The 15,403-nt window shown below is 35.4% G+C and overlaps 1 protein-coding gene across 3 annotated transcripts in view; it reads left to right on the top strand.

Moving 5' to 3' along the window:
- Positions 1 to 15,403, top strand: part of LOC123528633 (serine/threonine-protein kinase TBK1-like) — a 49,079-nt gene that overhangs the window by 16,377 nt on the left and 17,299 nt on the right. For 2 of the 3 annotated variants that reach the window (XR_008366819.1, XM_045308505.2), the window contains exons 10-16: positions 36 to 189; positions 686 to 836; positions 1,487 to 1,596; positions 2,748 to 2,867; positions 4,349 to 4,450; positions 5,104 to 5,197; positions 7,913 to 8,028. Coding sequence is in view for 2 of the 3 variants with exons in the window: in XM_045308505.2 (XP_045164440.2) it covers positions 36 to 189; positions 686 to 836; positions 1,487 to 1,596; positions 2,748 to 2,867; positions 4,349 to 4,450; positions 5,104 to 5,197; positions 7,913 to 8,028 (847 nt within the window). In the remaining variant the exon portion in view is untranslated. The remainder of the gene's footprint in view (positions 1 to 35; positions 190 to 685; positions 837 to 1,486; positions 1,597 to 2,747; positions 2,868 to 4,348; positions 4,451 to 5,103; positions 5,198 to 7,912; positions 8,029 to 15,403) is intronic. The other variant, XM_045308506.2, reaches the window with a different exon arrangement.

Below are 15,403 nucleotides of genomic sequence, written 5' to 3'. Positions count from 1 at the left end.
TATGGACTATGGACATTATGGTATTTTTGTTTCAGTATGTTCTCCGTCATTCCCAGAGTCTGTGCGACATCTCGATGAGGACTACAGGATAGCCAAGTCAATCTGTGATAGTATAGCCCTGGTACAGTCATACATAGAGTTAGGCTGTCTTACTCAAGACCTCTTTGAGAAAACCATCAACAGAACAGAGTAAGTATTGTACAATTTCTAGATGTAAGAAGCACTTTTCTAATAGATGTGAAAGAATCTTCTTTGAATATTTTATGCAGTAATAATCACACATTTTATTGCATATTTTAAAATGAAAATATTCATTTTAGATTAGGTTTAAAGCCACAGCTTGTTTTCGTATTCATAAAATTTAATATTCTCACAAAAAATGTCATTAAAGAAAAAATTATAAATGTAACATTTATTTAGCCTGATATAATAAAAACAAATTCAACTAGAAATCCTGACTTTCATGTTTTACTTGCCAGAAAGTACCCTGGTGTTATGTCTTCTGTTTTTGGTCCAAAATACAAAATGCAGCATCGCCAAAATAAATACATGTGCTAAAAGAATTAGGAACTTCAAGGTTAAAGTAGTTATTTTGTATTATCGGTAGCATTTCATCTTAATGACACAGTTTTAGTATTTTATCAACAGCCACCTGTACCATAGTTTCACTGTCTGTTATTTTTAGACGCTGGAAAGAGGTGATAGTGAGTAGATTACAGACGGAAGTAGATTTATATCGTGATAGAGTGAAGGATCTACGGCATATTCACAAGGCGATCATGGAGAACGGGGTTGTACAGTGTGTAACAACAACAGTTGGACTGTCTATAGAAAATGTAAGATTTTCACATTTTTTATTTGAAATAGATTTTCCCAGAATTTGTTTACAGCAGTACTGATGCACTTCTTATCTTAGTCTTCAAAAGGCAATATGTGACAAATTAGGACCCATACTTATCAATATTCTTTGTCTGAAATAAAGATACAGGCTTTAAGTTGCTAAATTTTCAGTTTTCAGATGTACGAATACTGCTGAAATTAACTTACTACTTATAGTAGAATCTTTATTTTGACAATAATTCATTTGAAATTACATGAAATTTTGTCAAAACTTGAGCAGAAGCTGACTTGAAATCACTTTTTTCCCACATCTCTGTGAGTTTGAGCCTTGTTTAGGTCATCATGAGGGGAAGCCGTCTTTATAGCTTGGTGACTGTCGATGGTTCTGCCCAAGTGCTCAACCATGTTTAAAACAATATATGGTGAGGCAGTGTCAATGTGACATGAAACCCAGCAGACAAACCAAAATAGGCGTAACAAACAGTTTTGATTTTTAAAAGTTCCCGATAACTCAGAAACAGAGCTGCCATCTTAGAAAGTTGAAGAGAACAGGCTTTGATAGATGCTATTCTGGAGAACTGATTCTTTGTGACTGTTTTTTTTTTCTTAATGTTTGATAAAGATTTAGTTGTATATTGTTTGATAGCTTAAGTCACGGATAAACAACTGCACAATCTACATGGACACCATTAAGAACATGAAAACAGACTGTGGGATCAGAGTGTATATGAGTGGATGTGTGGATGGAAACAAATGGTACTTTTTATCTTTCTGTTGTTTTTCTGCTAAAATCCTACTGTAAAATTGCTTTTTTGAAATGATCTCACTTCTGCTGCTTTTCTAATTGTTTTTTTTAACTGTTAGCCTGCTAAATTTCTAAAATGGACTAGTCCCCCATTTAGTTGGCAGACCATGATTAGGGTGATCTTGCTATTCACTGGTCACAAAAGCAGAATCACTTGCCACCAGCATTGAATAAGTACATGAAGTATTCCATTTCTGCTGAAAAGGGTTTTTGTTTTGGAAGTTTTTACAATTTATATTGAGTAATAGCCTTGTTACTTGGAACTCAACTAAGTTATCTTTAATGGAGTAAGTAACTCTGTCTTGCTTATTCCTTTAATGGAGTAAGTAACTCTGTCTTGCTTATTCCTTTAATGGAGAAAGTAACTCTGTCTTGCTTATTCCTTTAATGGAGTAAGTAACTCTGTCTTGCTTATTCCTTATCAGATGAGCATTGGTACACACCCTTGTTTTTGTTGTGGTTGCTGTATATATTATCAAATTATCTGTTGTATTAGGAGGCCAGCTTATACTTAGTGTCTACTTTGTTTACATGGATGAAGTTACATAATGTTTTACCTACCTGTTACTACTAACCTCCTGGTATATGTAATAGGTCTTTCATATTTTTTGTTATAAATGAAAAATATTGTATGCATTAAACCTTATCATGCTGGAAACGATTGATTCTGCCTTTGCGACCAGTGTAGATCATGATCAGCCTGCACATCTGTGCAGTCTGATCATGATCTGACCTATTCACCATTCAGTCAGTACCTTTTTGACAAGCACCCCTTTTAACAGTTATACTTTTTAACAGTGGTACTGTCCAAATTGAAAGATGGACAAGTTCATTATAGAAATTTAGCAAGGAAAGGGTTAACAGAAGGAAATGGTAGGTTACATAAAGAACAAGCTGTGCTTTGGAATTGCTTATTGGCTTTACATAGATTCTGAAACTTTACCAAAATGCAAGAAATTTGTGATAAAATGTGGGTTTAAATTGGCCTGATTTACAAATGGTTAGTTTTATCTTACATTGCAAATTTTTTTTAAAATACGTCCAAGGTTCTGTAAATAAAATTAAATATCTCCCGATATTGTATTATTTTTACATTATACAGCCAAAAGAAGATTTCTAGGTTATTGGAACAAGCAAAGGAAAAGAGGAACATCCTGGAAACGAGGAAAAAACAGCGGAGATCATTACAGTATCATGAAGAACAGTTACAGAGATTTGACAGGTATCCAGTAGATTATTGTATTGTGGCATTATCTTGAAAACAAGGACTTCTGCTTTTATACATACATATAGCTTCATTGTTTACACTTGGAGACATGTGGCTGAATGGTTATCATTGACTTTTTACCCCTTTCTGCTCAAAACATTGTTAGGATGCCATCTAGGTAACTGTCTTATGGAAAGTTAAGAGGCTCTACCCAGGTGCGAGCCATTCTTGAAATAATGTCCATGGTTTTCTTCCACCATGAAAACTTGAAAATTTGACCTATAATTGTGTCTGTGTGATGTTGAACCAAACAGAAACAAACCAGAAATCAATTTATACAAGAAAGATTACATTAGAAAACTTTCGAAACATGTTTTCAGACAACATATTGAAAATTTTATTGCGAAATGTAATGATTTGAACAAAGAAAACAATTTTTAGGGATGCTATTTCTCTGGCATTATGCTGGTAATTACCAGCATTGATAAAAGTTTATACTGGCTTTCTGGCAAATTCCCCTTTTTTAAAGATGTCTCCAGACTTGTCATTATTAAGTTATGGTACGCCTGAAACCTGGGATTAAGTATTGAATGATAATGTGTTTATTTTTTGTAATTTCCGGGAATAGTTTACCAGTTAAAGTAATGTCTGGATTTAACAATATCAAAACAATCTAAAGCCACATATGGATTAATATTATCCTGGAATACTCTTGCAACCTTCCTTAACCAGTAGGGTTTTTAGTTGATCATTGCTAGTAATTGGTCATATTTCTTGTTGAAAAAAAAAGAATCAATTTTTCTCAAAGACCTTTAAGTTTTAATAAAAGTTTCTGAACCCTGTAAACTGAACTGACTATTTTATGCTATTTTCTTTAATATTTCCAACTTTTCAATTTAATTCAGTTATAAATACATTTCAAGGGCTAAGCGCAAAACTATCGTATCTTGTTGTTTATGTATATACTGTTACAATAGTCACTCAGCACTTGATTTAGATAAACCAGAAGTATTACCCAGTCTGAACCAGACTGGGATGGACTCCCAAAATGCCAACGACAAAGGCACAAGTCACTTCGAAAAATATTTTGACAAAAAAAAGCATTCTGTGCTGAATCACCAGAAATTGATAGAGTGTATATTTCTTTGCTGTAGAGCATGAAGTCTTATTCTCTATTTATTAGTGTTGAGAATCCATAAGAAAATCCATGTTTATCGTTGTGGTGTAAGAATTCTTTGTTGGTGATCACACCATAAACTATTTATATATGATTTGTCAACACCATGACTAACCCTTTTTATGCTGGACACGATTGATTCTGCCTTTGCGACCAGTGCAGATCATGATCAGCCTGCACTGTTTGCCATTCAGTTAGTATCTTTTTGTTAAGCTCCCTTTTTAACAGTTAATGGTACTGTCCAAATTGAAAGATGGACAAGTTCATTATAGAAATTTAGCAGGGTAAGAGTTGATCAGCACATCTCTACTGATTACAGGAAACAGCTGACTGACCTGTACAATACAGCTCTTAGTCTTTGGTCAACACATTGTCAAGGAAAGTTGAAAGAAGTTCATAATCACTTCCTGAATTGGCACAGGTGAGTAAGGAAACATGTTTTATTTTACAGAATTTTAGTTTAACCATTCGTAACATATAGAGTATAGCTGATCATGTCCCGATTTATTACATGTCTGAATTCTCTTACCATTAAAAATGGTTACCTGCTCTTGTCAAATGATAGACTTTATTTAGAGTGTTTAAGTAGTACCGTATAAAGAAAAATTTAAAACCACATAATAAGATACATAAGTCATTGATATTAATAGGGACACATTTTTATGGTCAAGTTGATAAAAAAAGTTTTGAAAATTCCAAAGGTCAAATGAAATATCCATTTGTTTTATTTTCAGAAGTTGAAATACATCAATTCATGTCCCTACAAAATAACTGTTGTGGATGAAACTATGAAATTTTCAATGAGATGAAATGATTTTACAGTATCATCTTCAATTTTGAGTAAAGAACAAAGGTTTAACAAGAAAATTAATGCTGGTCAGATGTGTTGAAGCAATTTTTGAAACATTCTGTTTTCATGCATGTACCAACTTAATGTACCTGGTTGAAGGAATAGGTGTGTTTTACTGAACTGTTCTTTAGACTTTTTATTCCATCTCTAAAGGTGAATTAATGTAAAACACACTGTATATTTCTTTGATTTGTTGAAATATTTTCCCCTCATTTTAATTACAGCTCATTTGCACAACTTCAAGCAAAGATGGAAACATTACAGAAAGAAATTAAAACAACCAAATCCACCATCAAAAAGTATATGAGGAATTTTAAGGTAATCTTCTAAGGAGCATATAACATCACATAACTAAAAATGCTTTTCATTCTTCATAACTGAACTACAGAAATTTCTGAGTGATAAGGAAATATTTTCATGTAAAAGAATGGTATCATTACTGTAGATATATTAACCCTTATCATGCTTGACACGATTTATTCTGCTTTTGCGACCAGTGCAGATCATGATCAGCCTGCACATACGTGCAGTTTGATCATGATCTTGACACGATTTATTCTGCTTTTGCGACCAGTGCAGATCATGATCAGCCTGCACATCTGTGCAGTTTGATCATGATCTGCACGGGTCGCCATTCAGTCAGTATCTTTATGGTATGCACCCCTTTAAACAGTTAATGTTACTGTCCAAATTGAAAGATTGACAAGTTCATTATAGAAGTTTAGCAAGGTAAGGGTTTACATAGTATGGTTACAGTGCAGGAGTTGTATTTCGTGGACAAAAATTCTAAGCCATCATATACATGTTACCTTTGCTGGTGAAATTTTGACACTGCATTTGCTGATCTTTCATTACTATATAGTCAATCAAAATTTTAGAAATAGTTTTCAATCTTTTTGTGTATTTATACTTCTCCAGTTTTGTCCTGTACATGTGCAGCATTTTAAATTTCTTGGTTATAAATAAAACACACTTAGAGGAATTTTTTCCTGGAACTTTTTTGACTCAATGATTGCATAAATATTAACAGCACATGGAAGTGTCTATGAAAAGTGCATTCACTTAATGTGAAAAATGATCAGTTGTCACTAAACGCATAGATAGAAATATCAGGCAGAAGCTGTAGGCTTTATTTAGACACATTTAGTGTAAAATTTCAGTATCAAGTCTATTTTTTTTTTTTTTTTGCCTAATTTTTAGCTCATCTGATAGTTTGAAAAAAAATGATGAGTTATTGTCATCACTTGAGCGGTTGTCGGCGTCGGCGTCGGCGTTGCCTGGTTAAGTTTTATGTTTAGGTCAGCTTTTCTCCTAAACTATCAAAGCTATTGCTTTAAAACTTGCAACACTTGTTCACCATCATAAGTTGACCCTGTACAGCAAGAAACATAACTCCATCCTGCTTTTTGCAAGATTTATGGCCCCTTTTGGACTTAGAAAATATCAGATTTCTTGGTTAAGTTTTATGTTTAGGTCAACTTTTTCTCTTAAACTATCAAAGCTATTGCTTTAAAACTTGCAACACTTGTTGACCATCATAACCTGACCCTGTACAGCAAGCAACATAACTCCATCCTGCTTTTTGCAATAATTATTGCCCCTTTTGGACTTAGAAAATCATTTTCTTGGTTGAGTATTATGTTTAAGTCAACTTTTCTCATAAACTATCAAAGCTATTGCTTTAAAACTTGCAACAGTTTTTCACCATCATAAGTGGACACTGAACATCAAGAAACATAACTCTATCCTGCTTTTTGCAAGAATGATGGCTCTTTTTAGACTTAGAAAATCATGGGTAGGACAATATTTCTATTACACAAAAAAAATCAGATGAGCGTCAGCACCCGCAAGGCGGTGCTCTTGTTGTACTCCCCGACAACAAAGTTGTAAGAGGGGAGTATACTGGTTTTAGGTTGTCTGTCTGTCTGTCTGTAGACACAATCTTGTGCGCACCAACTCTCCTAATCCCCTTGACACAATTTAATGAAACTTCACAAAAGTGATCAGTAACAACAGTAGTTGTTTTTGTTACTGTACTATATACATAGACACAATCTTGTGCGCACCAACTCTCCTCATCCCCTTGACACAATTTAATGAAACTTCACACAAGTGATCAGTAACAACAGTAGTTGTGCATGATGCATGTTAGGTTCTTTCAGAATTTTTCTTTGCAGAGTTATGGGACTTTGTTTTTTGTTACTATACTATATACATAGACACAATCTTGTGCACACCAACTCTCCTTACCCCCTTGACACAATTTAATGAAACTTCACACAAGTGATCAGTAACAACAGTAGTTGTGTATGGTGCATGTTAGGTTCTTTCAGAAATTTTTTTTGCAGAGTTATGGGACTTTGTTTTTTGTTACTTTAGTATATACATAGACACAATCTTGTGCGCACCAACTCTCCTTATCCCCTGGACACAATTTAATGAAACTTCACACAAGTGATCAGTAACAACAGTAGTTGTGTATGGTGCATGTTAGGTTCTTTCAGAAAAAATTTTTGCAGAGTTACGGGACTTTGATTTTTGTTACTATACTATATACATACAGTCTGCATATGCAATCTTGTGCGCACATAATCTCCTGAACCCATGCACACAATTTAATGAAACTTAATACAAGTGATCAGTAGTAACCCTAGTTGTGCATGGTGCATGTTAGGTTCTTTCAGATAAATATTCTGCAGAGTTATGGGACTTTGTTTTTTGTTACTATACTATATACATAGAGTCTTTATACTTTCAGTCCACATAATTATGCAGTCTTGTGTGCGTCAGATTGCAATGTACTGTGTCAGTGCATGCGGGGCGGTACATTCATCACCTTTAGTGATAGCTCTAGTTGTGAGTTGGTCAGATATTTTGTATCTGGTCATTTGTCTTATTTTGAAGAAGCAGTTTGGAGGGACACGTGTTTCTACTAAAAGCAATTTAAACCTTTTACAAAAACAAATTCATGCCCCAATGAAGGAGCTGATTTTACAGTATTATTAAGATTGTACTTGATTTCTTTGTTAATAGGTGAGCTCAGAGCCCACATCACTGATGAGTACCAGTTCAAGTATGACCTGTGAGGCACCAGTCACCATGGAGACAGAAGCTAAAAGAAGGTACCTAGCATCTTCATTGATAAGTCAGTAAGTTATACATTATAATAATTTGTGGCACAGTCTTTATCTTTCCTTCCAACTTGCTGTGCTGTTCTTTCATTACACTGAGAACATACTCAAGACTTAGCAGATTAGCTCACTTTGGCTATTTGTGCTTCTTAGATGTGAAAGATCACAGTCTCAGATTATAAAACTTGAGTTTGGAAACCAGTCTCATTACTGAAGCATCCTATTGGTTGTTTCTGACCACAAATTTGAAACTGACCAATGAGAAGGTTACATTCAAAGACTGTTTTCTAGTCACAGCTTTATAATCTTAGCGCCATTAGAAAGGAGCAATTTGATGTGCCAGTTAGTTAGCATTTAATTTTTCTAGGATGGAAATTTCATGGTTTTGCTAACTTCGTAGAGATATGAATTTGTGGATTTCCGCTTATCAAGATAAAGAAGCAGGAACTTTGCTAATTGGTTTGGATTTAATTTTAGTTATATGCCGAACAAAAATTAGATTGTTTTTATCATTTTTGTATATACATAATATGGACAAAGTTGAAATTTTCTCCCATTTGTTTGTTAAAAGTTGTAAATAAAATCATATCAAATTAAATTCAGCTTAAATACTAGTAAAGGGGAAATAAATCTGTAAAGAAAAATTGATATCAGCATTTTCCCTGTGCAACTTAAAACTTTCTATTCATTTTAAAACTCAAAATATTCATAGTACAAAATGTTTTAATTCATTGTTTGGGATATTAAGATAATATAATTTATATGAGATTATTACATCCATTTTAGGGATGTAGTCAGCCATTTTAGTGTCAATAGAATTGGTGTGTAGCTTGTTTAGCCATTCTAGTTTTTCCTCAGCTTTTCATCTTTTATCTTTAATCATGGTATAGCAAATGTAAACACATGAAATGATAACTTTAATAAATGTAAGTAATGATGGGAAAACTGTCCAAAACACCACCGTAATCCTACACTATAACAATACTTTATAACCTCTGTTAATGACACATACAAGGAACAAACACCTCTCTACAAAGACATGTATTTTCGTTCCCTTTAGATAGAATTCCTAGTAAATAAACAGCCTAGTAAAATTACCCCTTCAGAGCAACAACCTTTTTACAACAAATATATTCAGTCTTCCGAAGTGTTTGCTTTAGAGAAGTTGTTGTATGCTTTCTAAGTGGCATATCTAGTGTCACTGAAAACCTCCACCCTTGTATGAGATCAGTCAATTAAATCCCTATTCAGCTAGAAGTTGTGCTTAATTATTTTAACCTTTTACCTGCTGGTGATTCTACCTTTGCATCACGGTCTGCACTGTTCGCTGTTCAGTCAGTAAATTTCCCCGTTGAATAATAAATGGTATTGCCCAAATTGAATTATTAGAAATTAGCAGGCTAAAGGTTAAAAACTCCCCCGACTCTTACAGATAAATGAAAGATTTTACTCTGCTTCATTGGTTATAAAATCAATTTATTACTCTATTAATAAAACATTATCTCTTGTTGTCTCCTAAAACATGTACTCAGGAACTGACTTCAGTATAGGTTTATACTTTGCATCATGACAAAAAAAAGTTTTTCTTCTCATTTTATTAGCTCACCTGTCACGTAGTGACAGGGTGAGCTTTTGTGATCGCCCTTCATCTGTCCATCCGTCCATAATTTCCTTGTAAACATGATAGAGACCACATTTTGTATTTGATTCTAATCAAACTTGCACATGACTTGTATGGGCATAATATCTCGGTTCCTTTCGAAAACTGGCCAGATCCCATCATGGGTTCCAGAGTTATGACCCCTTAAAGGGCCAAAATTTGCCATTTTTGGCTTGTGAACATGATAGAGACCACATTTTGCAATCAACTTTAATAAAATTTACCCCGCAACACACAACCTGAAAAGAGCCAAAATTTGGTTATTTTTACCTTGTGAAGAGGTTTCATTTATGCTTTGGTTTGATAAAACTTGCACAGAATTATTATCTTGATGATCTCTAGGCCTGGATCAAAACTGGGTCATATTGGGTCAGAAACTAGGTCATCAGGTCAAATCAGAGGAAAAGCTTGTTAACAAGCTAGAGGCCACATTTATGACCCTATTTTCATGAAACTTGGTCAGAATGTTTATCTTGATGATTCCTAGGCCAAGTTCGAAACTGGGTCATATGGGGTCAAAAACTAGGTCACCCAGTCAAATCAAAGGTAAAGCTTGTTAACACTCTTGTTCATTTGATGTGCATGAAACTTGGTCAGAATGTTTGTCTGCATGAAATATCATATGAATTTTTATCTGGGTCATGTGGGGTCAAAAACTAGGTCACCAGGTCAAATCAAAGTTTAAGCTTGTTTACACCCTAGGGGGCACATTTTTGTTTCTATCTTCATAAATTTTGGTCAGAATGTTTATCATGAAGTCTTGGATGATTTCAGATACGGGTCATGTGGGGTCAGAAACTAGGTCACTAAGTCAAATCATAAGAAAAGCTTGTAAACACTCTAGAGGCCACTTTTTAGCTCACCTGAGCAATGCTCAGGTGAGTTTTTCTGATCGCTCGATGTCCGGCGTCTGTCGTCCGTCATCTGTTGTCTGTCGTCTGTCGTCTGTCAACATTTAGCTTGTGTATGCGATAGAGGCTGTATTTTTCAATTAATCTTCATGAATGTTGGTCAGAATGATAACCTTGATAAAATCTAGGCCGAGTTCGAAAATGGGTCATCTCGGGTCAAAAACTAGGTCACTAGGTCAAATCAAAGAAAAACCTTGTGTATGCGATAGAGGCTGTATTTTTCAATTAATCTTCATGAATATTGGTCAGAATGATAACCTTGATGAAATCTAGGCCGAGTTCGAAAATGGTCATCTGGGTAAAAAACTAGGTCACTAGGTCAAATCAAAGAAAAACCTTGTGTATGCGATAGAGGCTGTATTTTTCAATTGATCTTCAGGAATATGGTCAGAATGATTGCCTTGATGAAATCTAGGCTGAGTTCGAAAATGGGTCATCTCGGTCAAAAACTAGGTCACTAGGTCAAATCAAAGAAAAACCTTGTGTATGCGATAGAGGCTGTATTTTTCAATTATTCTTCATGAATATGGTCAGAATGATAACCTTGATGAAATGTAGCCGAGTTCGAAATGGGTCATCTGGGTCAAAAACTAGTCACTAGGTCAAATCAAAGAAAAACCTTGTGTATGCGATAGAGGCTGTATTTTTCAATGATCTTCATGAATTTTGGTCAGAATGATTACCTTGATGAAATCTAGGCCAGTTCGAAAATGGGTCATCTGGGGTCAAAACTAGGTCACTAGGTCAAATCAAGGAAAAACCTTGTGTATGCGATAGAGGCTGTATTTTTCAATTGATCTTCATGAATTTTGGTCAGAATGATTACTTGATGAAATCTAGGCCAAGTTCGAAAATGGTCATCTGGGGTCAAAAACTAGGTCACTAGGTCAAATCAAGGAAAAACCTTGTGTATGCGATAGAGGCTGTATTTTTCAATTGATCTTCATGAATTTTGGTCAGAATGATAACCTTGATGAAATCTAGGCCGAGTTCGAAAATGGGTCATCTGGGGTCAAAAACTAGGTCACTAGGTCAAATCAAAGAAAACCTTGTGTATGCGATAGAGGCTGTATTTTTCAATTGATCTTCATGAAATTTTGTCAGAATGATTACCTTGATGAAATCTAGGCCAAGTTCGAAATGGGTCATCTCGGGTCAAAAACTAGGTCACTAGGTCAAATCAAAGAAAAACCTTGTGTATGCAATAGAGGCTGTATTTTTCAATTAATCTTCATGAATATTGGTCAGAATGATAACCTTGATGAAATCTAGGCCGAGTTCGAAAATGGGTCATCTGGAGTCAAAAACTAAGTCACTAGGTCAAATCAAAGAAAACCTTGTGTATGCGATAGAGGCTGTATTTTTCAATTGATCTTCAGAATATTGGTCAGAATGATTGCCTTGATGAAATCTAGGCTGAGTTCGAAAATGGTCATCTCGGTCAAAAACTAGGTCACTAGGTCAAATCAAAGAAAAACCTTGTGTATGCGATAGAGGCTGTATTTTTCAATTATTCTTCATGAATATTGGTCAGAATGATAACCTTGATGAAATCTAGGCCGAGTTCGAAAATGGTCATCTGGGGTCAAAAACTAGGTCACTAGTCAAATCAAAGAAAAACCTTGTGTATGCGATAGAGGCTGTATTTTTCAATTGATCTTCATGAATTTTGGTCAGAATGATTACCTTGATGAAATCTAGGCCAAGTTCGAAAATGGTCATCTGGGGTCAAAAACTAGGTCACTAGGTCAAATCAAGGAAAAACCTTGTGTATGCGATAGAGGCTGTATTTTTCAATTGATCTTCATGAATTTTGGTCAGAATGATTACCTTGATGAAATCTAGGCCGAGTTCGAAAATGGGTCATCTGGGTCAAAAACTAGGTCACTAGGTCAAATCAAGGAAAACCTGTGTATGCGATAGAGGCTGTATTTTTCAATTGATCTTCATGAATTTTGGTCAGAATGATAACCTTGATGAAATCTAGGCCGAGTTCGAAAATAGGTCATCTGGGGTCAAAAACTAGGTCACTAGGTCAAATCAAAGAAACACCTTGTGTATGCAATAGAGGCTGTATTTTTCAATTATTCTTCATGAATATTGGTCAGAATGATAAACCTTGATGAAATCTAGGCCGAGTTTCGAAAATGGGTCATCTGGGGTCAAAAACTAGGTCACTAGGTCAAATCAAAGAAACACCTTGTGTATGCAATAGAGGCTGTATTTTTCAACTGATCTTCATGAAATTTAGCCAGAATGATTACCTTGATAAAATCTAGGCTGAGTTCGAAAATGGGTCATCTGGGGTCAAAAACTAGGTCACTAGGTCAAATCGAAGAAAAACATTGTGTATGCAATAGAGGATGTATTTTTCAATTGATCTTCATGAAATTTGGTCAGAGTGATTGCCTTGATGAAATCTAGGTCGAGTTTGAATATGGGTTATCTGAGGTCAAAAACTAGGTCACTAGGTCAAATTAAAGAAAAATCTTGTGTATGCGATAGAGACTGTTTTTTTCAATTGATTTTATGAAATTTGGTCGAAATTTTGTCAGAGTGATTACCTTGATGAAATCTAGGCCGAGTTCGAAAATGGGACACCCGGGGTCAAAAACTAGGTCACTAGGTCAAATCAAGGAAAAACCTTATGTATGCGATAGAGGCTGTATTTTTCATTTTATCTTCATGAATTTTGGTCAGAATGATTACCTTGATGAAATCTAGGCCGAGTTTGAAAATGGGTTATCTGGGGTTAAAAAGTAGGTCACTAGGTCAAATCAAAGAAAACCCTTGTGTATGCGATAGAGGCTGTATTTTTCAACTGATCTTCATGAAATTTTGTCAGAATGATAACCTTGATGAAATCTAGACCAATTTTGAAAATGGGTCATCTGGGGTCGAAAACTAGGTCACTAGGTCAAATCAAAGAAAAACGTTTTGTATGCGATAGAGGCTGTATTTTTTAATCGAGGTTGATGAAATTTAGTCAGAATTGTTGCCTTGATCAAATCTAGGTCAGATTCGAATATAGGTCATCTTAGCTCAAAAACTAGGTCACTAGGTCAAATTGAAGAAAATACTTGTTTACACTTAAGAGACCACATTTTTGATCCAATCTTAATGAAAATTGGTCAGAATATTTGTTTCCATGAAATCACTGTGTCAAACATGTTTACACTGTTATGGTGTGTTTATCAGGTGAGCGACCTAGGGCCATCTTGGCCCTCTTGTTTGCTCTTTGCTCCAATCTTCCCGAAACTTTGTCAGAATGTTTGTTTTCATGAAATTTTGGACAAGTTCGAATATGTGGTAAAAAAAACTAGGTCACTAGGTCAACTCAAAGAAAATGCTTGTTTACACTCAAGAGGCCACGTTTTTGGTCCAGTCTTAATGAAAATTGGTCAGAATATTCATCTCCATGAAATCACTAGGTAAAACATGTTTACACTGTTATGGTGTGTTACTCAGGTGAGCGACCTAGGGCCATCTTGGCCCTCTTGTTTTATTTTTTGACATTTGTTCTACCATTGATTGCAATGGAAAGAAGATTATTTTATTTTCTTCATCGCTTTGCATTTCATAAGCCTTAGCAACACTTCTCTTATTAAAATCCTCTTTTTAGCTCACCTGATAATTGTGATCACGCTTTGTCCGGGCATCCGTCGTCAACAATTATGTTTAAAAGACATCTCCTCCATAACCACTGAATGAATTTTGATGAAACTTGGCATGGATGTTCCTTGGATGGTCCTCTACCAAATTGTTCAACAGTTCCGATTGGTTGCTAAAAATAGAAAAATCTTCAAACGACATCTCCTCCTAAACCAATGGTCTTATTATGTCTCCCACCACACAGTGGTGTGGGAGACATATTGATTTACTCCAGTCTGTGTGTCTGTCTGTCACAAAGCTTGTCCGCACTCTAAGTCGAACATATCTCATCCGATCTTCACCAAACTGCAACAAAATGTGTCTGCCAATAAGTGCTCAGCCAAGTTCAATAACTAGCCAAATCGGCCAAGGCACTTTGGAATTATGGCCCTTGAATTACCAAAAGCACTCAGATTTCTTGCGTAGTTTTACCTCCAAACCGACCCCTATACTACTAGTAGTATAGGGGTCCTTTTGGTGTCAAGAAAGCGCATGCACATGTAGATTCAGTAAACAGTATATAAAGACTGACTTATTATGTCTCCCACCACACAGTGGTGTGGGAGACATATTGATTTACTCCTGTCTGTGTGTCTGTGTCTGTCTGTATGTCTGTCTGTCTGTCACAAAGCTTGTCCGCACTCTAAATCAAACATTTCTCACCCGATCTTCACCAAACTTGAACAAAATGTGTCTGACCATAAGACCTTGGCCAAGTTTTATAACCAGCCAAATCGGCTCTGGCACTTTGGAATTATGGCCCTTGAATTACCGAAAATTCCTCATTTCGCATGCGCTTTCATACAGGCAAAACGTACCCTATACTACTAATTAGTAGTATAGGGTGCGTTTTGCCTGCATGAAAGCGCATGCGAAATTAGTAGTATAGGGTACTTTTTGGGTGCACGAAAGGGCATGCGCAAGATGATTAGGCATTTGTGGGAGACATGCGCTTTTCTCAAAAGCATCTCTAGTTATTTAGATGATTAGGCAGTTGTGGGAGACATTAGCTTTTCGCAGAAGCATCTCTAGTTTTGAAATAATTTCACACAAATAGTTACACATAGGTGCCGTCAGAGCTAAAAATAGAAATATCTTCAATCTCCTTCTAAACCGATAGTACAATTTTGAAATAATTTCACACAAATGGTCCTGATGTCACCCTCTACCA

This window comes from Mercenaria mercenaria, chromosome 13 (assembly GCF_021730395.1).
Source record: "Mercenaria mercenaria strain notata chromosome 13, MADL_Memer_1, whole genome shotgun sequence".
Taxonomy (NCBI): domain Eukaryota; kingdom Metazoa; phylum Mollusca; class Bivalvia; order Venerida; family Veneridae; genus Mercenaria; species Mercenaria mercenaria.
This window is presented reverse-complemented; position numbering and strand designations above follow the sequence as displayed.